The sequence below is a fragment of the Scomber scombrus genome, chromosome 4 (assembly GCF_963691925.1).
Source record: "Scomber scombrus chromosome 4, fScoSco1.1, whole genome shotgun sequence".
NCBI lineage: Eukaryota > Metazoa > Chordata > Actinopteri > Scombriformes > Scombridae > Scomber > Scomber scombrus.
In genome coordinates this window covers 2,152,111-2,175,301 of record NC_084973.1, presented here as the reverse complement: position 1 = coordinate 2,175,301, position 23,191 = coordinate 2,152,111, and the positions used below count along the sequence as shown (strand labels likewise).

The 23,191-nt window shown below is 38.5% G+C and overlaps 2 protein-coding genes across 2 annotated transcripts; both read left to right on the top strand.

Moving 5' to 3' along the window:
- The first annotated feature begins 1,346 nt into the window (after positions 1–1,346).
- LOC133978773 (vesicle-associated membrane protein 8-like) lies at positions 1,347–4,778 on the top strand. Its single transcript, XM_062417086.1, has 3 exons — positions 1,347–1,385; positions 3,559–3,726; positions 4,593–4,778. Exons 1-3 carry the CDS (start codon positions 1,347–1,349, stop codon positions 4,776–4,778), a joined length of 393 nt encoding a protein of 130 aa, XP_062273070.1.
- Positions 4,779–10,925: 6,147 nt separating this feature from the next.
- vamp5 (vesicle-associated membrane protein 5) lies at positions 10,926–16,642 on the top strand. Its single transcript, XM_062418102.1, has 3 exons — positions 10,926–11,174; positions 14,685–14,828; positions 15,773–16,642. Exons 1-3 carry the CDS (start codon positions 11,172–11,174, stop codon positions 15,911–15,913), a joined length of 288 nt encoding a protein of 95 aa, XP_062274086.1. The 5' UTR covers positions 10,926–11,171; the 3' UTR covers positions 15,914–16,642.
- Positions 16,643–23,191: the final 6,549 nt, after the last annotated feature.

The window sequence follows — 23,191 nt, the reverse complement described above, 5'->3', positions numbered from 1 at the left end:
GTGATTTGAACCTCTTAAACCACATACAGACCAGATAAATTCCGTAGAAGATGAATAAATCCGGCAAATTGTTACATTTATGGGGCTGTAAGCAATTATTTATTTGTATATTTGTGTAGCAAATTCCTAGGATTATCAAGATAGTTGCAAATTAATCGACTAGTTATTTCAGCTGTCAAAATCCCCCTAAAACAACAAGACTTGTAACTTTAAAGAAACTAAATTAGTATTACAAACACTGCAACAAATTAAGTTCATTCAGTTGATGGACATTCTCAAAGGGATACTCCAGCGATTAAGTAGCACTTAGATGAAGTTAAAAGGAGCTGCAAGAGACACATTTGATAAAGACTGGGTCAAAATGGAAGCTGCTGAGGCTGAGATTATCTGACTTTAATTCCCTTCATTTGAGTCATTGTCCAAAAACACTACAAATCCTACACTTCCCACTATGCACCTTCATAGCATCTTTGAATGCCTAGGTTTTTCAACCTTACCAACAAGTCAGCAAGTCTAGGTCATAGATGGCATTGGTTAGGACAGTCACATGATCACCTTTGGTAATTGTAATCTAACTGGCACATAGTTGTTTTGCACATTACCAATGTTGTTGTAATTTATCCTGAGGAGGACATGACTGTGTGAGCCAAATTACATGGCAATCCATCCGATATACGTTGAGATATCTTAGCCAAAACCATTAAAGTCAAGCTCATGGTGGCACTAGTGTAGAGGTGTCTAAACTATTCTATAAAGGGCCGTGTGGCTGCAGGTTTTGTTCTAACCAAGCAGAGCACACCAGGCGTGACTCATTTCATCAACTGATCTCAGTCTTTAGACAGTTGATTGGTTGAATCGTGTGCCCTTTATGGAATAGTTTGGACATGCCTGCACTAGAGGAAACGCATGAGGATCACATGAGTCATTAGGACTCATTCTCTGGGGATCATGAATGTCAAAAACAGCTGTTAAAGATATTTTAGTCTGGACAAAAGGGGTGAGCTGACCATAGAACCATCAGAACCATTGAGCCAGTTTATGTTGCTAAAAAGCTGCAAAATGTTGAACATCTAAACATCAGAACTATTAGTCACACATCACAGTGAAGTTTGATGACATGGATTTGAAACCGGTCAGGGAGGGGTTGTTCATCTCAACAATTATACAGAGAAAGGCAGTATGATTTTATAGGATTGATGAAGTTACTGGTTGGACTTTTTTGTTTCTCTGGCTGATGCAGGATTACATCACCACTGAAGATGCCCTGTTTTTCAGGAAGTTTAACAGCCCATGTCATGGAATGTTTAAAAGCACTGAGGATGTGACAGCCTGAGCAGATAGACAGCATGAGACAAGACGGAGAGACAGAGACAGAGACAGAGATGGTAAGTGAGCAGTAGCTTCATTTTATAGGCTAATTAGCTTTACTATAAATATTAACATAATTTAAAGAGAGACAGAAATAGAAAGTGAATTTTATTTTGGCAGATTCTCTTTTAATATACTATGATCCTCCATAATCTGTGGGCAGTTTTATAAGATAATATTGATCAATGGGACACTGTAGCTGTTGTGAGCTGCAAAATGTTCTACTTAATTTACAAATATTTATTCTGGGGAACAAAATATATATATTTTTTTAAACTGTAAATGTACTTAACTAGACATTTGTGTCAAGTTTAAATTAAAATAGAAAAAAAGATATATTTCATTTTAAGATTCGGAAGATATTAAATGCATTTTTATATGGTGGCCAAAAAAAGCAAACACATGCACAGCATTTAGAAAACGTACTTCAAACACCACAGCACATCACAGAAACAATGACATTTAAGAGTGATGACCACGTCAATAATTCATTAGCGAAAAGTCGTTAAAACACAAACAACGCCTCTTTCCTACTGTAGTAAAGCTGCAATCTATTGTACTCAGAAAAAAATGACCACCAACATGGAAAAGTGCAATGAAATGATCATTCAAGTTGGAATACCAAGTCGGAAACTCTGGAAAGATCAGTCATTAACAACACATGCCTCTTCTCATGGCTCAGAGGGCAAAGGTCAAGAAGAATCCTCTTGGGATATTAATTGCTCTGAGGTCGAACAATTATGTGGTCACCCATGATCCTAACCATTTTCTTGGGTGCAGCTTCTTCCTCAAAGTAGTCAATGAGTTACTGTAAACAGTCTTCATGATCTAGAAAAACCTGCCTGACTTGATATTGTTTGTTTCCTTCGTCATAACTTGTCTCTTTTGTTACTTAAGCTGCATCTCAGCCTTGTGTGGTGTAGAACTTTGACTCCATGCCACTTTTATGAATAAACCCTTTGTTTAATTTCGCACAAAATGAAATAAACCTACATATTAACGTAATCTCGATTTTTGTTGGTGTTTGTTTTATAGTTGTGTTAATGATTTTAGGCTGGATCCTGGGACATGAAAGTTGAAAGGACCAGCTGTCATGCACCCTAACAGTAATCCTGATAGTAAATCATTTGATAGATTACCCACATTCTGGTGGCATGTTAATTCATCTTGTTATTAGACAAAGAAGACACTGCTTTAGGTGTAAATATCTATCCAAAATGAATATCTCCTAAAGCCAAGACTCATTTTAAGGTTGGATTTAAAGAGGATTTTTCATCAGTATAAATAAGTGAAAATGAGGGTGTGCACACACTTATTGGGAATTACATATATTTCAGGCTTGGATGAGGACTCCTACATTCTTTGAAGTGTGTTGAATTGGAAGGAAAGGAACAGGCTAGATACAACTTTAAACATGCACAGGCCAATCACTGAAATGTGCTCCAAACAGCCCAGCAGCAGTACAGATATTCTCAAGCTCTTGCACAAGCCTTCTGACCAATCAGATGTGAACCTTGTAGCTTTGAGTAAAAGTAGCAGTATAACAGTATTTACACTTTAACTGATATCTCAACAGTTGTCCTGCTTTGACCTCTTACTCTTCAAAGGTCAGTTTAACTACTTTCAGCGTTTACATACAAGCTGACCATGCGTCTGCCGGCAGGGCTTAAACTTAAAATTAAAATCGCAGTGGCTTTCAGCTGTTGCACTTACGACAGAGACTTCAAACCATTTGAGAGCTTCATCGTCTACTTAGACTTCAACTGCTTTGAACATTTCAACTTAAACTCATACAACATCTCACATGCATACATTTAACATATGAAGACATTTGAAGTTATTTACTTATCTGCACCTGCAGCTTTCAGTGGTGAGCGTACTGATTTTTTAAAGGAAATTTATTGCAGTTTTAACTAAATTTAAAACCTGTTGGATAGTTCATCTGTACAAATGCACTATAATTTATAGAGGTCAATATTTGCCCATGAAGTATAAGAAGTCAAATGGAAAAACTAAAGGTACCTACAGTATAAAACAACAAAAATAAAAGTTGATCTCGAAAAATAAGTGACATCAGCCGTTTTTATGCTGATTTTTGGTGCTGCAAACGAAATTTCTAACTATCTAAATTATGATATGATTAAATTCTTGCATTTCATGACACTTTCTACTGCTTGTGTCTCTCACCAGGAGCAGCGAGGAGTGGCAGCAGAGCCAGTGCCGCAAACCAAGATGCAAACCTTAAATGTTCAGTTAGATGAAGTAAAAGACGAGATGATAGTCACTGTGGACAAAATGTTGATCGGATTGGAAAAGGTGGACGAACTCGTCATGAAGACAGGAGAAATGGAAAAAGCGGTCAGTCTCGCTGCCAGAATTGAACTCTTTTAATTTGGTCGAATGAAGATGTTGTTAATCTATGACCATGGTTATATTGTTATATTGGTTTATTATAATCATAAACCAGTATAGCAAGAGGCCATCACACATTCAAGCCTTGACAGAGCACACATGAATATCAAAGTGTGGCCTTTCTCCTGCTCTTACCTAAACTTTGAATTAAGCTTTTTAACCAAACACCTTTTTTGTCTGTGGTTCAAATGCCTCACTGCACAGATAGTATTGCTCATCATACTTTCTTTAAAGTATATAACCTGTTGTTCTAGATTCTTCATTTCCGAAAATGTCGTGTTTTTCTGTTTCTGTGAATCCTTGGTATAATGACAGTGACTAAACCATGCCAGGCACCTGTTAGAAACTTAGAATGTCCTTCTGTCTCATCAAAGAACGTCATTCTCAAGATGACGGTTTGATTTGTCAGAGCAGAAAATGCACAACATTATGAATGTGTTGCACACTAGTTTCCTGTTTTTTTAGTTTTACCCTGGTTTTGATCATATTTGTAATCTGGCCTTTACATAGAGCATCAAAAACCAGGTTTCTATGGGAGTACTCTAGGTAGCACATCCAGGTTCCTTCAAAATCAGGATGAATTGTTTATATCCACAAAGCATAACCAGGATACTCCAAAAAAACCCAACCATAACCAGCATGTGTGTGTGCACGCACCAGTAAAATGAATGTTAGTTATTACTTTATTTAAAAGGCCAAAAGGTAAAAAGCTCTGTTAGTATATGCTTGTAGGTTTAAATGATGATGATAGTTTTGACTGCCTTGATGACTCTTCAACTTCAGTGGAATGTCTCGTGTCTCTCCCTGCTCAGGCTCAGATATTTGAGAGGACCGGTAAGAAAGTGGCTCGCTTCTACTGGTGGAAGAACGTCAAGCTGGTCGTATTGGTCGTTGTGGTCGTCCTCATCATCGTCCTCGTCATCGTCCTGCTGGCTACCGGAGTCATCCCCACCAGTTCCCCAGTGCGTCCTATAGTCACTCCCACCTCCAAGCCATAAACAAACACGCTTAATGTACATGAAGACATATTTACATCGTAAACAAAGGCATTCTTATTATACAAAGTATTGTGCCCATCATCGCGCAAATCCATTTTTTCTCACATTGTCCTTAATCATGATGGAGTCTGTGAGTTCCTCAGCTCAGGCACAGTGCTCCTGTTCCAATTTTTCTTGTGAAGCAGCAGAGATCACTGAAGAACTGAATGACAGAAAACAGGCCCCAGCTTTTAAAGACGGGGTTTAGTACTTTAGATTTTATATAAACAGACCAGTAGGGACAGCTGTTAAAGGTCAGTTTTCAGGCCCGAGTCTATTCCCACATGTTTAGCGTTGGTGGATCAGTTTTAGCCCACCAGCTGAGAGATATCATTTACAGCCTCTGCATAGCTCCCCTGCTGGGCCCATGTCCACCAATAATAAACAATACAAAAAATACCAAAGTGTATATTTCAAAACATTTTTATAATAGTGTTGAGCAAAAATCTTGTGTTTGTAATTGTATAACCATAATCTCCCACCTCTTTCTGCTGGTACACCAACCAGTTTAGCTTCATACCAGTCAAAATAAGTCCCATCATGAACTGTATTTTGTCCCCAAAAAAAATCATATATTATATTATATGTATATTTGCAAAAGTGTTTCATCTGTTAATGAAAGTATTTGTTCGTTAGATGCTATTTATTTATGCTTTATTCATATCCTTTTTTTAAATTATAAATTGACCTGTAAAATCTGTATGTGAATATACATAAAATTCTCCAAAGTGTGTTTTTTACATGTTTAGGTATTCCTGGTCTGGTCCATGCTGAGTGAGGTCAACATCATTTTCTTTTCATGCTGTTGCTTTTTTTAAAGCATTTTTCCCGATTAATGAACTGTTTGATAAGCAGAATTCACATGGTGCTCTATATACTGTATATCAAATACTCTTTTCCCTATTCTTTTGCTTTTCCTTAAAATTCCACAAGATGGCGACAGAGAGTTTGGTCATTCTGGGATTTTGAGGAAGTGGATCAGTGGGAATCCCCCCCCCCTTGCAACCTCTCTGTTAATGAATCCATAAAGGGCAAATTGGGCAGCATGACACATTTTTCTCACTTTTAGTACCTGTTCAGTCTTTGGAATTACCAACATACCTAAGAAATGACATTTTGTGTATACAAAAGACTGTCTCACAGAAAGTGGGTCATAGTGGAGTGCTGGAAGAATGCAGTAAGAAAAAGAATGGGTATAATATAAATCAGGCCCAGCTGCTGAGGTTAGTTGCCAGCATGCTTAAACAGTACACACATCTGTTTTCAAGTGAGGATAGATCAGTGGAACTTTAAGATGTATTATACTGATTTATTTATATATTCATTTAACAAAATCATAATTGATGCTACTGATTCTTATTTTAATTTATGATTTTAATGCTGTCCTGAATTCATTACCCTCGATGAAAGCCAAAAGACATTTCCAAATCCGGAGATCTGCCCGTTAAATGCGATCAAACCAAACAACATACAATAAGAGTACCAAGCAAGCCAGAACGGAGGCAGACTGTTAAACAGGTCGCGTCAGGCTCATCTCTCCTGTTGACTCAACAACAGTGAACCTCTGCAGCCTATCGATGTGAATGTGCTGTTTTGTCAACATGCTGTGACTAAAATATTAAGGTTTTATCCCTGTGACGAAAATCCTGATGAGTTTTTGGAACAACAGTCTCTGAGACAAACACAAACAGAACTGAAAGCCCCTTTGTTACTGATGGGAAATCAGCTCGGACTCAGACTGTTGTAGTCATGCGGATGTGAGTCTACCATCCATTGACGACTATTATACAATGATGGAGAGGGAGGGTGATCAGAATGCTGAATATGGCCTTTGTATTTGTCCAGCTTTTCCCAGAAGAAGCCTTTTGTTAGTCGGGTCTTTGACCCTGTCAGCTCTGACCTGACAAAATCTCATCAGCTGTATCAATTAGAAAAAATGTTCAATACACTGTGTTATGTATTACAGTCATTATATGGTCATTTTACTCAGGCGGAGGTTCATCGAGGTCAATGATATTCCTGCACTACTGCTATACAACACTAAAGGAGACTGCTGGATAATACAATAGACCATACCATGTGACCATATTAGATTATACTAGACAATACTCTACTATACCACTATGGTATACTATACTGTCTATAATAGTACCAGATTATGCTAGACTAGACTATACTGTTATTTACCTTTCTTCAATTAAACACTATACTATAGGGTAATAAGCTTTAGTATAGCATCATGCTACACAACAATACTATACTATACTATACTATACTATACTATACTATACTATACTGTACTATACTATACTATAGAATAAATGTAAGTATCAGTGCACAAGAAGTACAATGAAATTTGCTGTGCCGTGCCTGAATATAAAAAAAATAGAAAATAGACAGTAATAAATACACAAACACACACATGTAAACAATCATCCCAGATCAAAAAATATATAAACAAAGCATTTAAAAGCAGCTCGAAAAGCAGTATGCACATTTGAGTTTGGTTGGGAATAAAACGATTCTCAATACAGTTCATGACACAATGGAGGGGCAGTGTCTGATTTTGTACAGTTCAGTGATGGCTCTTGGATAAAGGCTGTCCTTCAGTCTGGAGGTGCAAGCTTTGAGTGTTCTATACTATCTATACTATACTATACTATACTATACTATACAGCTCCACTGTTTTTCCAGGAGCAGGCTGCCTCTTGTTTCCCTTCTGATAACAGTATTTTACAGGAACTGGTTGTGTTTATTGTTGGTTATGATTAAGTCTTTATTGACTGAAAGTGGTGCCCTGGTTGCTTGATTAACATAAACCAGCTCATTCTCTTTACTGTTTACTTGCAAAGAGGCATATCACTAATACTTCCCAGAACTGCAAACAGCGCTGTGTCATAATGTAAATTGAAAAAAAGGAACAGTTCAAACCCTTCATTAAGGAATATGGTTATTAAATGATATACTATATGTAGCGTGGTGTAAACATAAAGTACACCACACCACACTACTACTGCTTCAAAACAACAATTACAAACAAATATGTAAAGTCTACTGGAAAAAGCCAATACGTATAACAATCACGTACTTTAGCACTTACCCATAATCTGATCTAGTTGTGTATTTACTTTCATATCTCTACTGGACTCTGGTTTCATACTATTTGCTGCTCAGCATCTCAGTGCTTCTAAGTTGGCCTTTAAACAATGTGTGACAAAGCAATGTATAAAAGAGGAAGTGGGACAAATAAAAAATCATACAAAACCTTTTAAAGCTGATCGTGAGCTTTGTAGTTGATAATAGGTTGAGGCTTTCCAGATTTTAATGCTATTCAACTCAATAATTTACACTCACTGGCTGCAGCAATAGGTTCAGGTTTATGTTTTTATTTAACCAATTACTGTAAATGAACTTAGGAAATTTAGGAAACAACTTTTGAATAGGTCTAATGAAACAGGTGATTTACCCCTTTTAGGTTTTAGTTGAAAACTTGTGAATTACCCAACTTCCTGTTTTTTTATATTTGAGTGACCTTTTAGCTTCAAATCTTCTATTCCTCTTTACAACACAGTAGTGTGCAAACTGGTGTTATAAATGAATTATGCCGCAACTTTTGATTATCTCAGTTTGGGTTGTTTTTTTTTTTAAATCCCTCAATTATATTTGGACCTTTTCCATAAACAGAGATGGTAATGGGGTCTTTCTTTTGAGGTGGGTTTTTTTTTTGGTATATTACTCAAACTGAATGAATCAAAGACTGTTGGAAAGAATTTTAATTGTCCCTGTGAGTGACGCAGTTTTGCTACAATGGAGTTGTGTTGTCTGACTGTCAGCTCCTTATCACAAGTGTGGCAGCGACACACTATGCACACACACACACACAACAGTGCTCATGATTAAGAGCGTGCACAGTCATCAGTGCAGCACAGTTGCTTTTAGTAACCGGTGACCAACCTTTCTTTACAGAACACACAGAGACTCTTTGGTCTCAATGTGACCCAACGCACGTCACACAACAACTACACCATTGTTTTGATGTCAGGAGAAAAAAGAACCACAGTTATAACAAAGGATACTACACACATATCAAAACAACAGGACAAAAATGATAGGCCAGAATTCTTTTGTAAAAAAAAGGAAAAAAAGAAAGAAATACCATAAATGGGTCAACAAAAATTTACATACTGTACTGTAAGTCCCTGTGGGAATATTGTATGAATATTGCACATACTTCTCACAAAGGGTGGACCAGCAGTCATTTTTTTAAAATCTTGCACACCCCTTAAGTAGGCAACACCCATCAGTAGCCACACAGCACACAATGTCCTGCAGTACAATCTGCAAAGGCCTGCTGGAAATGGACAGCAGTTGAATGTTCATGATATGATTGATAAGTAAAGAGTGGAAATGAGATGCTGGCAATGTGATATGTTCATATATCTGTACGAGCTCAGTATAAAAGCATACATGTATGTTTATGAGGCTTTTTTTTTATCGTGCTGCTTTTGCCAGTTTCCCTGCTGCATGAAGGAGATAAGGCAAATTACACTTTGGAGTCCGCATACTGCTGCATTCAGGTGCCCCTGGTAATTTCACAATCGACTCAGAGAAAAGAAGAACATCACATCATATAGTAATTAACTGCTGATGCTCAGACAGCTTTTACAGGTACAGGTGACTTTAACAAGATATTTTCAAACCATATTTAATATAAAATAAGATGTCATGTTTTGGTCATCAGTGCTGAATGGAACCATCTCCGACAGTTACAGTATGATAGCCTATCAGAAGCACAACATAAGTAGCAAATAGATGATAAAGAATAAGGATGAACCATTGATTCATTTACAGAACTTTGTAATGATTGCACCACAGCCATAAAACGTGCACAACTCATACTTGACAGCTGGTGTCACTTCTTATAGTAATAATGGGGGGAAGTAAAGTAAAGTAAAAGTAACAATAAATAAATACTCTGTTAAAGTCCTGCAGTCCAAATGATGTAAAAGTAGCTTATAGTAGTATTATCTGCTAAATATATACAGTATCAGTGGAAAAAAGTAACAAGTGTACAGAACTGCCATTTTTCAGTCTTACATAACTTTATATGCAATTGTATTATTGCTGTTGTTGATGCATTCACCTATAAGCTGCATGTTAATGTTAAGTAGATACTTTACTTACAGTACTGTTGAACTATGCATTATATTTTACAAGCTGATCACATGTTGTGAATGTAACCAGTTACTATAATTATGAAATAAACGTAGTGAAGTGAAAATAATGCAATGCTTTCCTCTGAAATGTATGAAATGTAGGATGGATAAGGGTAATATGGGACATTGACTGATGTGGGACAACTAAGCTCCAATGCATTTATCTCTATTTCTATTTAATTATTTTAAAGCTAACTAGTATATGCCTACTGTGTAAGTTATATTGTTTAAAATTACACATGAACATACAGCCTGCTAGTTTTTTAACCTAAAAACTGTAAGCGTACAAAATTAAATGACCATATATGAGTATGCACATTTCAGAATGTTTTGGCAGATAAGGCTGCTTTGTATAAATCAAAGTATTTCTAAGTCTAAAAACTAGTGTCCCAGATTATAAAATCTATAAATTCTGAAACAATTTGGCACGAGGAATTATAATATAAGTGCCATGTTCCTTTTGAGTACAATATCCAAAAAATGTCTTTTGATTTAACAAGGAAACATCTTTCATAATGGTATTAGATGTTGATATCATGTATTGGATTCATATGTAAATAAGCTAGACAAGTCAGAATTGCAAAAAGTATCCCACATTACCCTAATCTACCCTAGTTGAGTGGAAATATAAAATAGGAAAATGGAAAGTGAAAGTTCAAAATTGTTGGTGAGTAGCCTACAATGTTTGAGTATGTTTAGACTGTGTGTGGAGTAACATCCTCCCTTACTCTCCCCCTTTTTCCAACAAGTCTGTACAGCCACGACATCCAGACTGTCAGTCATCCTAAATCACGTGATCGTTTTTTTCGTAATTGCAACTTTTCCGGGAACACCGTGAACGCATCACAATCAGTAGATCACGAAGGGCAGCAGCAGCAGCAGACCTCGGACCGACCAGTCCGGAGTCAGCAGAGGAGAAGTGAAAGTGACAAGAGGCAAACACACACTCCCGTCGCATAAAGAAAAGCCGCAAAAAAACACAGCAGTTTACAGAGCTGTGGGAAAACACTGGGGCAGGTTCTAACAGTTGAGTTGGTATGCTGTGTTTCCTGTTTCTGAAGTTGACTTCAGTCGCACTTTAAATGCCCTGGATCCGGTGACAGCTTCGGTACAAGCAGCAGCGAGACACGGGACAGCAATGGTGAGTGAATAGCAATGTGTTACAGGCCAAAGTACTGTATGGTAATAGTTACCAGGCTGGGGGGGGGGCAAAGTCCAACAAGTGGCAGACTAGGATTTTATACTACTGCTGTGAATTACTGCATAAATGAAAGCAAATAAAATCAATAGAAACAAATAAAAGCATGATAATGTCTATACGGTGTTAAAGGTAAAGTTCATATTTTTTTTCAAGTGTATCATTAAACAGCAGTCAGGTGTCTATATGAACAGTGAAAGAGGTTTTCCTCCGCTGTGATCATTCCTCCTGTTCACGCTGACTGTTTAAAGATGCCCTTCAAATGTGCTTTCAGTCTAAGTGAGGGGTCATTTAGTGCAAAAATGCATTTAAAAGTAGATATGAAGCTTATATGAGTCTTCATCAGTGTGAGTTAGTCATATCAAGTGATATCTGACACATTTATAGTCTTTTTAGCATCAAATTCCCTCTTAGTGTTTCCCTGTTGAGCTGTGGTGGAAGTATAGTAACAAAAATAATGACTTTAACACTAAAAAGACTGTAATGTTGAAACATGTCTGCTGGATTTGACTCATTTGAATCTCATTTTAGCGTTTGATAAACTTAAATACACTTTTGCACAGAAATAGGACTGTAGATTTACATCGTAAGAGCAATATGAAGAGATCTTCTAAGGGTCGGTATGATCAGGAGGAATTATTACAGCAAAAAAAAGTGTTCAGTGTTTCAGTGTTCACCTTGTCACCTGGCTGTTGTTCTAACTGACTTAAAAAGTAGTGAACCTGCCCTTTAATATAGAGAAATGTAGTGTTATGATGAAGTCTGACTAAAGAGATATAGATTTTAAGAGCAGCAGTGGGAGGTTAGTGAGAATTAAAACTGATCAAATATGAATTTTCTCTGCCGTGCCCATTTTATTTGGAATCTTTTCAAAATAAATCTCTCGATAAAATAATTAGACCTCACACACTTGAATCAACTCTATAATCTTAAAACAATCGTAACTAGATTATTATTCAGTAACAGCACAGCTTGTTTTAGATGTAGCATACCGCACTGTAATGAACATGCTATTACTTGATGTGGGTGTGGTTTCCCTGCATATTATGCCAGGTACGTTAATGCAGGCAGGAGGGAGGGAGTGAGGGAAGGAAGGAAACAAGGAGGGAAACTGGAATGGGCAGCAGTTCCTGTGTTAAGACGTCGCCGGCTGAATTTTAAACACAGACTATTGTTCTTCTATCATTACTATTCGGTTGGCCAAAAAATGAGCCGAGTGGGCATCTATTAATCAGCTCTACCGGTCATTCACAAGCAGGAGCAGGTTATACTCCTCTCGGCCTACTTGTGCTTTAACAGGAAATGACGGCGAATGGTGAGGTGAATCAAGATGCCGAGAGCGTACATGTTTTGTTCTATCTGTCGGTTTCCTGTGTCCGTCAGCTTCTGAGATGCCGGCTTCCTCTCAGGGCTCACAGGGGGCAAAGGTCAAAGGGAAACCTGTCAGGATACTAATTGCTGTGAGGTGAAGCTACTCTCTAAATATCCTGCTCCAGCGTTTGTGTTAACCTGTAGTCACCCAGGCTGTTTTCCTTCACGCTTTAAAAAAAAAAAAAACCAGTCCTGCATCATTTTTGCCCACATTTTTGTTCATCTTTTCATTCAAGCTTCAGGTTCACTCAGCAGTGGGGAAAGAAATTCCATATTTGTAACATATTTGTTCCGTTGATTGCTTTAAAATATTCAAATTTGAGTTATAAAGCTACAAATGAATGTGCTGTTGCTTTAATCCACTTGGAAACAGGAGCAAGACTGTTGCTCTGTTTACTAAACAGCAAGCCAGTCTGATAAATGTCAGGCACAAGTAGGTTTCTTCCATCGGCTTGATGTTTGTACAGAAAGATGTACAAACTATTTAAAAAATGTGTGAAGAATACGCACGTGTGATAAACTTAGAATCAGATGATTTTAGAGAGTATGCTTCTTACAGGAAGTGAGTGATAATGCACGAATTAGCGCACGCACACACACACACACACACAAAACTGAGCACATGTTCTCAGTGGGAAAGTACAAAAGATGTCAAGTTTAGACCCAAACACCTGTGTGCAAAACGGAAAATAGAAGGATGTGGTGTAGGAGGATTTAGAAACAAATGCTACAGTTTTACTGAGCTTTCATTTGCATCAACTGTGTGTGTGTGTGTGTGTGTGTGTATGTGTGCAGAGGCACGCTCTCACATCTTTTGGGTGCTTAAAGGGGAATTTTGAGCATGAAGCTGTGTTTAGTAGTCACTGGGAGTGCTACTTAGCCTCTGACAACAGTTATATAATGTCTTCTTTGGCTCTTGAGACACTTTCACAAAGTGTGAGAAACAAAAACCCCATAATGATGCAAGGTCATCCACAAGTTCCTCATACTTTTACTTAAAAGCTGAATTGATTAAATATTTCTCATGGATGTATTATAAGAGCTGGAGACCAAACCGAAAGTAGGGCCCATTCAGTCCAATGAGAATTACTCGGCTGGTATTTCCTCTATCGGCCCACAAACTTTACATTGTGATGATTCATAATAGAAAAAGTCATAATTGATCTTCTCTGCAGTTCGATGTGTCTCTTTTACAATGGTGGTCTATGGGGGAAAATGTTTTGGGTCACGGGGATTTTTCGCACCATCCGTGGTATTTCTGCACGCATGATGTGAATAAGCCAAGTAGCCCTTTGACATGATCAGTGTTAGTAAGCTACGTTTTCTAAATTGAAGTTACTAGGCGTAATGTAGCCCCTATTTTTTGCTTCGGTCAGCATAATTCATCAATGAAATGAACAGGAGTGTTTTCCACTAACAATTTATGATTTATGAACTTTTCTTTTCATTTCAATGGTGGCTATTTGAATCATATTCATTCATAAGAGAAAATAACTTTTGCTCTTTTCATAGGTCATTTTGACATCACAAAAAAAAAAAAAAAAAAATACAGCAGACTTTATCCTTAAATACTGACTTGTTTACCATTGTGACTCACACAAAGATCCTCCTTTTATAATAGCATGATATGATCTAGCCAAGTCATTTTAAAAGAAGCACAGGAGAAGGACACAGATGATGTCAAAGAGCTGTTTGATTTGTCGATTGCGATGTTGGTCCAGGAACAACATTGGTCCAACTTGGCTAAATCACACGCATTTCTGTACTGCACTTCTCAGAGATCACTGATGAATAAAGCAGCATGTTCACTACTGTGACGTCTTTGTCTTGGATTTTCATCAGATGAAGGCTGAGTTTTGTTTTTGTTGACTTCTTAATTCCATGTAGGCAATAACTGCTCATAATTGCCCACTTCCTCTGTTTATCCCAAAACATAAATGTTTCCCTTCTTGTCTGAAGAAAGACAAATCGTTCTTTCTCTATTGGAAATATCAAACAATTCCAGTGGAAATTTTCCAAATGAGTAGACTAATCTGCAAGATGTCTGATTTTGTAACCGTGTCATGTGTGTTGATTGGACAGGAGAATGGAAATAGCCGCCTGAAGCAGACCCAGGATGATGTGGAGGAGGTGAAGGTCATCATGCTGGACAACCTGAACAAGGCTGATGAGAGACATGCCAAACTGGGTGAACTGGAGGACAGAGCTGATGTGCTGCTGGAAAAGGTAAGCAGGAAGAGTTCAGAGAAGAGGTTTAATGAGAAATACATTATCTACTGTAGCTATTTTTACTTGGTGGTGGTCTGTGGAAGTCTTTTCGGTTGATTGAATAACACACTCCCTTTCCACGGGCGCCCAGGGATTAAAAGTAGGAAATGTCATATTGATGTTTATAAATACACCTTAGGTGGAGCTGGAGAGGAAAACAAATGTACAATTTACATCCTGATTGTGTTTTATGGTGCTATTTTTAGAAAGGTATTTCCTATTGTTTCCTAAGATGAATGAAGAGAGCTTGTCTCCCTGGGTATGACAGAGCCAGTCCAGGACGTGCCACGAGGCCAATGTCCATCTGGGGGTCGACAAGTGGGTCACATCGTTCCCACATTGCTCCATTGGCTCCGGTTACATCACGCTGTTGAAGCAAACAAGCAGATGACTGAGATTTTAGTTTAAGGACCACTTAAGGATCCACTTTGGGATAACGTGGATTAGAAACAGTCAAAGTTGGAAAGCAGCGCTTGGGGAGAACACCATGGTTAACTTAAAGCTCCACTAATCAATACTTTTATGTTAATGATGGATTAAATGACTTTGTGTGATGGGAAAGTGACAAATCCGACACTGCAGTTCCCTTCAGCTCTGTGGAGCATTTGAGCATCTTTAATATCATAGTTTAACTTTGCTGTTTATATTCAGTCAAGCTCTGATCAACTCACTGTTCCCCACCTGCAGAGCACCAAACTTACACAACAAACTTACTTTGTCCAGAGTCGTGAATCTCGAAGCAAGCTCAACACAGTGATGACGGACAACAAGAAGCCGATTATCAACCGGCTCAGTTAACTCTGGGTTTTCACATCCGGCTACGAGTGCACTCTTTGCAAAGTTGTTTGCGTTAGCACGATGACATCACGTAACATCTTCTGTTTGTGTGTTTTTTTCCACAGAGTAAAGGCTTTGAAAAGAAAACCCACCAAGTGAAGCAACAGAAAATGTGGGAGAACAAGAAGGTGAAGGTGATCGTTGCTGTCATCGCAGCGACAGTGGCGGTCGTCATTATTGCAGTCGTGATCTCCTACAGTGTTTGAACATGTACTCCTTCACACAAATGTTTGGACTGAAGGACAAAAAAGTGGACAAAGATTTTTTTTCCATGAAAGGAGGCGCGCAAACCGTGGGACTCGCTTGAATTGCTCAGTCTGTGATGTTCTGTATTAGAAATATTTATGGGAGTGTCACACTCTATCTTCATTAGTGTAAGTCTACAGTTGATATGGTACCATTGATAGCTCAGCTGCTTCTTCTCTTTTTCTGTCATTTCCAAAATGTCATGTCTCTGCTTGGCCCACATTAGGAGTTCACAAAAGTACATAATGTCACTTCTTGTGTTCTGTTAAACTGTTGGAAACAATGTTTGCAAGTCTTAAAAGTCCATTGATTGGACATCCACAGAGTAAAACCTCCCTGCTGAAACACAGTACCATGACCACAACATCTGGATTTAGATTTTTTTTAAAGTGTTCAGGCACCTCCTCACCACTTTTAGTAAAGCTATGAATTACTAATCTAATTAATCATGAATTTGTTTGGCTGTGACTTGCTTGTACATAATGGTTCACATTCTGGGGTCAACCTATATTTTTGGGAGAGTCAAGCATCAGTGCAAGAAGACAGAACTGTGCAGATATACCAAGTGTGGTAAATATAAATCATAGAGAATGAATTTATGTATTGTAACATAAAATTTCAGCTGTCAAGAATTAAATGTCACCAATGTTGTCTGTATCATTAAAATGTGTGTTTTTAAAAATGCAAAAGACTAATCGGTTTATTTTTGTGCTGTCATAATAGTTTGACTGATATTGTTGTTGTTATTTTCATGGCTCATTTTACTCCAAAAATACTACATTATATTTCAAAAAATCAATATCCTGATCTGGAACTGTTGTAAGCATCAGTATAACATTTGTAACATGCATAGAAGTTCACACATTTTGCTCATATTTTGTGTTGTTTTTCACACTGCAGAGGAAACATACTGCACCAACTTTGGGTTTATCTATTCTTCCCCCTGTTATACACATGGAATCAGTACTTTAGGTGTAAACATCTGAAGTCATCCTGAAGAGGCATAGTTTAAATTTCTTATTGATTGCAAGCAGAGATCACTTACTGTCAGGGTGAGGACTATCAGTATGACTCACAGTGACCCCTGGTGGCTGATGTTAATACTACAGTAAAATATGAACTACATTGAACAAATGCCCAAAATATCATTTATACGCTGTCATGACCTTAAAACAGCTTATTATCCAAACAATGTTTATCAGCCATGTTTTAAATGCCCTAATTAAATGTATATGATAATAGTTTAGGCTCTTCTACTTGTGACTGATATAAACTGGTGTGAGATTTCCTGAAGTTAAATTAAATGTCAGTAAGTTAAAGTTAAACTGTTTGCTTATATCCCCTGTCTTAATGTGGTTGAAACTTCTTATTTCCTGTCATTATCACCTATGGTCAAACTTACGAGAACAATATTTAACAAAAAAAGCAACAAACATAGTAATAGTTGGTTCTGTGGAGGCACTGATGCTCTTAATGTCCTCTTAGAATTTAAAGGTTTCTACAGGATGACCTCTGCTGAAGCCTGAAAGCTGGGAGTCAGTGGTTGGTGCAAATCTTGTGTAGTCTCATTCAGAAGATGACAAGAGGAGTTATGCATTTTACTTTTAATGCTTAAACTTAGACTTCGTGACCAACTGTGACTCTGCAGGTCAATACAGGATGCTGAGACTTTTCAAACAAACACCTTTTGGGGCGAAGGCAGTGATAGGCAGCACTTACTCCTTACCCAATATAACATAATGACTGGATAAGGCTGAGTTGTTATTAAAATGTACCTGTCTGTATGTGTCAGTGTTCCAGGTGACCTTCTCCCTGCTGACAGTGTCCTGATTCTGGGCAATGATTTTAAGACTGATGAGAGCTCTCTGACTGGAGGCTCAGATCATGTCAAAAAGAGTACGGACAAAGACCCTACGATGCTGTCAGGTGCTTTACTCTGCCCCACTCACATCAAATTACTGGCAAGTTCAGTGTGACCTGAGCTGTCATTATCAGCTCTCATCTGCCAGATTCTGTCGCTGCTTTTCTACTGCTAAATCTGACCCTCTCTTTGGGATACACACTTACAGACTAAACACTGAAAAATGCAATTATACCAGCTGAAATGTTGGCAATTTTTTAGTTTTAACTGAGTTTGAAAAAAGGCCATAACCAATTACCCTCATGATCATTATTTGAGAGTCACCACAGCAACAGTAATATCAGTAATATTGATGACTTAAAAATCATCACGTTGGTACACAGCTTCCTCTTATGCCTCCTTCCAAAACACACCGCCAATTATATTGCAAGTGTACCATCCCCCACCACCCACCCACCCCTCTCAAAAAAAAAACCCTGAAAAAAACCCCCCAAAACTTCAACATCCTAACGTTGCTCAGTGCTGCTGAAGAAGATAGCCCCCTGATGATGAACTTATGTCCCATTTGACCCCCTTCCAGACAATCCTGGGCCATTACTGCTCATTGTGTGAACTGTCGTTAGTAAGTTTTGGGGAAAACAGATACAGGTAACGTTGTTCTACTCTACTCTGTCAGAAAATGACGAAGGATAACAACCTAGTCCACCACCTGGAAGCCTCTTAGATGATGGGCAATGTCACAGTGACCTGATCACCACCAAGATCATGGACCTGCTCATCCTGGGCATCGGGGTCAGCTGCGCCCAGGAAGCTGTGTGAGTTCTGTATTTTACCAAGAGAGCAGGTGGGTTTGGAGAGATGCCAGAGCAGCTAAGGACTCATCTGATAATCTGGACCCATCTTCCTCCTGATTCCACATCACAGATCACAGCACAGAGACAGTCTCCACTACAAGAGTTAACAAGTACCAACAAGTGAGATGATAACTGCCACACAGTTATTCCCCTCTGTATGTTTTATCTTTTTTTTTCATGTTTGATACAGGAAAGTTTTATCTCCTCCGGAAATTAAACAATGTGATACTGGAGAGTTTTATCTCCTCAGGAAATTAAACAATTTGAGAATTAACATCAGTCTTTGCTTCACTTGCTGACAACCTGTGATACGGGGTTTCCAACAGGCGTAGTCTGGCGATAAATCATCACTAGCTGAAAAGCTTTGGAACCAGTGGTCTGTAAAATGATCAAAGGCTGATAAATGTTGAAAATCTTGTGATACTTTTTTTTTTATCTGAGTTTTTTATCCGGGTTCAAAACCCAAAGATATTCAGTTTACTGTCACATAGAACAAAAAGTAGCAAATCCTCACGACTGAGAGCTTGGAACCAGAGAATATTTGGTATTTTTATTTTGAAAAACTTAAACTATTATCAAAATAGTTGAATCATTTTTGGACCAGTTGTTTGAGTTCTACTCCTAAATAAAACTGCCACTATGAAAAGTATCGTCTTTATTTGTCTAACTCAGACTACTGAAGCCTCATATTAACTTTAGATTACATTTTTTTACAGAGTGATGGATGTGAATGTTGATCTCCATCTGATGCATTGAATCTATTCACAGTCAGTACGAATGGGAAGAATGGTTACAGTGACTAAAAAGTGTTTCATTGTATATATGGACATGTGACTAATGTATAAAGATTGATTAGAAAAAATGTGAACTTTTACTTTAAACACTAAACACTGTCACTTGTTGTGTGCTTGTTGAAAGTTGTGTATCACAGTCTCTAGAGAAGGAGGGTGGGCTGCCAGGTGGGAATCAAGACTTCACTTAATGTGCCTCACTAGGACTCACCGTTGACCTGCCAGAAGACCGCCAGACCATCTGGAGTAAGATCTCAGAGGAGACACTGTTCAATGTGTACATCTATAACTCGGTGAGGAAGTCCATGAGCGCTGTGCTGAAGAACAACAACAGCAGCAATTAGGCCTCTGAGATCCTGTTCAGGAAGTGGTGTACAGCTAGGTGACACAGATCACATGAACCTGTCCTGTGGTTCCAGGTGCTGTAAGATCCTGGTGACCAGCGGCAAGCCTTCAAACCTCAGGACAGAGATGATTCCGTGAAGAAGTTTACAGAGCCAATGGCATCAGTGGGCATGAAGACCAGCTGCATTGCCTACTGCTGATGGAGAGTCAGACTGGAAAAACAAGAGCCACATCCTAACCACACAGCCTCGTTTGCATCACTGTGGTTGGCATCAAGGACCCTGTGCAACCTGAGATACGTCAGTCCTGACACATTGAACATCTGAGGAGGAGCTCTTTTACTTAAATGATTTACATGTAACATCATGTGTCTGGAGGGTGATGAGTTTAACCAACAGATCCATAATGAGCTGGGAGAGGTCAGGTAGACAGTAGTGTCTGCCCTAAACTACACCTAAAATCTGTCCTCTGTCAATGTAACACTATAGATGTAATGACTCCATCATCTTTCCTGTAGCACCACCCTCAGGTCAGCGTTACATGTTCAGCTCTACAACCTGTAATGACAAATCATCAGAATATTGTTTGTTTATACTGTGGCTGTGATGAACACTACTGCATTGTGTTTGTTGAAGAGGTTGATTTTCCTTCTCGGACCGTTCTATTTGGAGAAGTAGGTTGGCTGAACAAGTGCAACAATACCGATGAGAGAAAGAGTCTGAAAAACAGCTCATTTTGTGCAGCAGATGATTTTTTTTAAAATAATGCCTAACCCTAACCCTGACCCCTTGTGAGGATCCGAAGGTTGGAATGAACAGGGACACTAGCGACACCTCATCACGGACCCTTTTGCCTCGCTGGCTCTCACAACTGAGACGCTGCTGCTTAGGAACCTGCACGGCCACAAGAAGCCACTCATCACCTGCACCGTGATGAAGAACATACTAGGACATGCCATCTACCAGCTGACTTACATCTTCTTTCTGCTCTTCATGGGTCAGTGAATGCACCACATACACACATTATTCTGTATCTTAACACATTTAGATGAGTTGATGAGCTTACTCCACTGTGAGCTAGATAAGGATGTGCTGATATCATCTTATCCCCAGACTACACAGAACTCTGTTGATTAGGATATAAACCTTATACTATATATTGGACAGCACTCCTCTTGTTACCGCAATCCCCTTGCTATTCATTAACTTAGTTTAAGCCATTTTGCTTGTAAGTTATCACCTCTTTCTCTCTCATGAAGGCCATGATATTACCGATATTATCACATTATCTACTGTAGCTATTTTTACTTGGTGGTGGTCTGTGGAAGTCTTTGGGTTGATTGAATAACACACTCCCTTTCCACGGGCGCCCAGGGATTAAAAGTAGGAAATGTCATATTGATGTTTATAAATACACCTTAGGTGGAGCTGGAGAGGAAAACAAATGTACAATTTACATCCTGATTGTGTTTTATGGTGCTATTTTTAGAAAGGTATTTCCTATTGTTTCCTAAGATGAATGAAGAGAGCTTGTCTCCCTGGGTATGACAGAGCGAGTCCAGGACGTGCCACGAGGCCAATGTCCATCTGGGGGTCGACAAGTGGGTCACATCGTTCCCACATTGCTCCATTGGCTCCAGTTACATCACGCTGTTGAAGCAAACAAGCAGATGACTGAGATTTTAGTTTAAGGACCACTTAAGGATCCACTTTGGGATAACGTGGATTAGAAACAGTCAAAGTTGGAAAGCAGCGCTCGGGGAGAACACCATGGTTAACTTAAAGCTCCACTAATCAATACTTTTATGTTAGTGATGGATTAAATGACTTTGTGTGATGGGAAAGTGACAAATCCGACACTTCAGTTCCCTTCAGCTCTGTGGAGCATTTGAGCATCTTTAATATCATAGTTTAACTTTGCTGTTTATATTCAGTGAAGCTCTGATCAACTCACTGTTCCCCACCTGCAGAACACCAAACTTACACAACAAACTTACTTTGGCCAGAGTCGTGAATCTCGAAGCAAGCTCAACACAGTGATGACGGACAACAAGAAGCCGATTATCAACCGGCTCAGTTAACTCTGGGTTTTCACATCCGGCTACGAGTGCACTCTTTGCAAAGTTGTTTGCGTTAGCACGATGACATCATGTAACATCTTCTGTTTGTGTGTTTTTTTCCATAGAGTAAAGGCTTTGAAAAGAAAACCCACCAAGTGAAGCAACAGAAAATGTGGGAGAACAAGAAGGTGAAGGTGATCGTTGCTGTCATCGCAGCGACAGTGGCGGTCGTCATTATTGCAGTCGTGATCTCCTACAGTGTTTGAACATGTACTCCTTCACACAAATGTTTGGACTGAAGGACAAAAAAGTGGACAAAGATTTTTTTTCCATGAAAGGAGGCGCGCAAACCGTGGGACTCGCTTGAATTGCTCAGTCTGTGATGTTCTGTATTAGAAATATTTATGGGAGTGTCACACTCTATCTTCATTAGTGTAAGTCTACAGTTGATATGGTACCATTGATAGCTCAGCTGCTTCTTCTCTTTTTCTGTCATTTCTCAAAGGTCATGTCTCTGCTTGGCCCACATTAGGAGTTCACAAAAGTACATAATGTCACTTCTTGTGTTCTGTTAAACTGTTGGAAACAATGTTTGCAAGTCTTAAAAGTCCATTGATTGGACATCCACAGAGTAAAACCTCCCTGCTGAAACACAGTACCATGACCACAACATCTGGATTTAGATTTTTTTTTAAAGTGTTCAGGCACCTCCTCACCACTTTTAGTAAAGCTATGAATTACTAATCTAATTAATCATGAATTTGTTTGGCTGTGACTTGCTTGTACATAATGGTTCACATTCTGGGGTCAACCTATATTTTTGGGAGAGTCAAGCATCAGTGAAAGAAGACAGAACTGTGCAGATATACCAAGTGTGGTAAATATAAATCATAGAGAATGAATTTATGTATTGTAACATAAAATTTCAGCTGTCAAGAATTAAATGTCACCAATGTTGTCTGTATCATTAAAATGTGTGTTTTTAAAAATGCAAACGACTAATTGGTTTATTTTTGTGCTGTCATAATAGTTCAACTGATATTGTTGTTGTTATTTTCATGGCTCATTTTACTCCAAAAATACTACATTATATTTCAAAAATCAATATCCTGATCTGGAACTGTTGTAAGCATCAGTATAACATTTGTAACATGCGTAGAATTTCACACATTTTGCTCATATTTTGTGTTGTTTTTCACACTGCAGAGGAAACATACTGCACCAACTTTGGGTTTATCTATTCTTCCCCCTGTTATACACATGGAATCAGTACTTTAGGTGTAAACATCTGAAGTCATCCAGAAGAGGCATAGTTTAAATTTCTTATT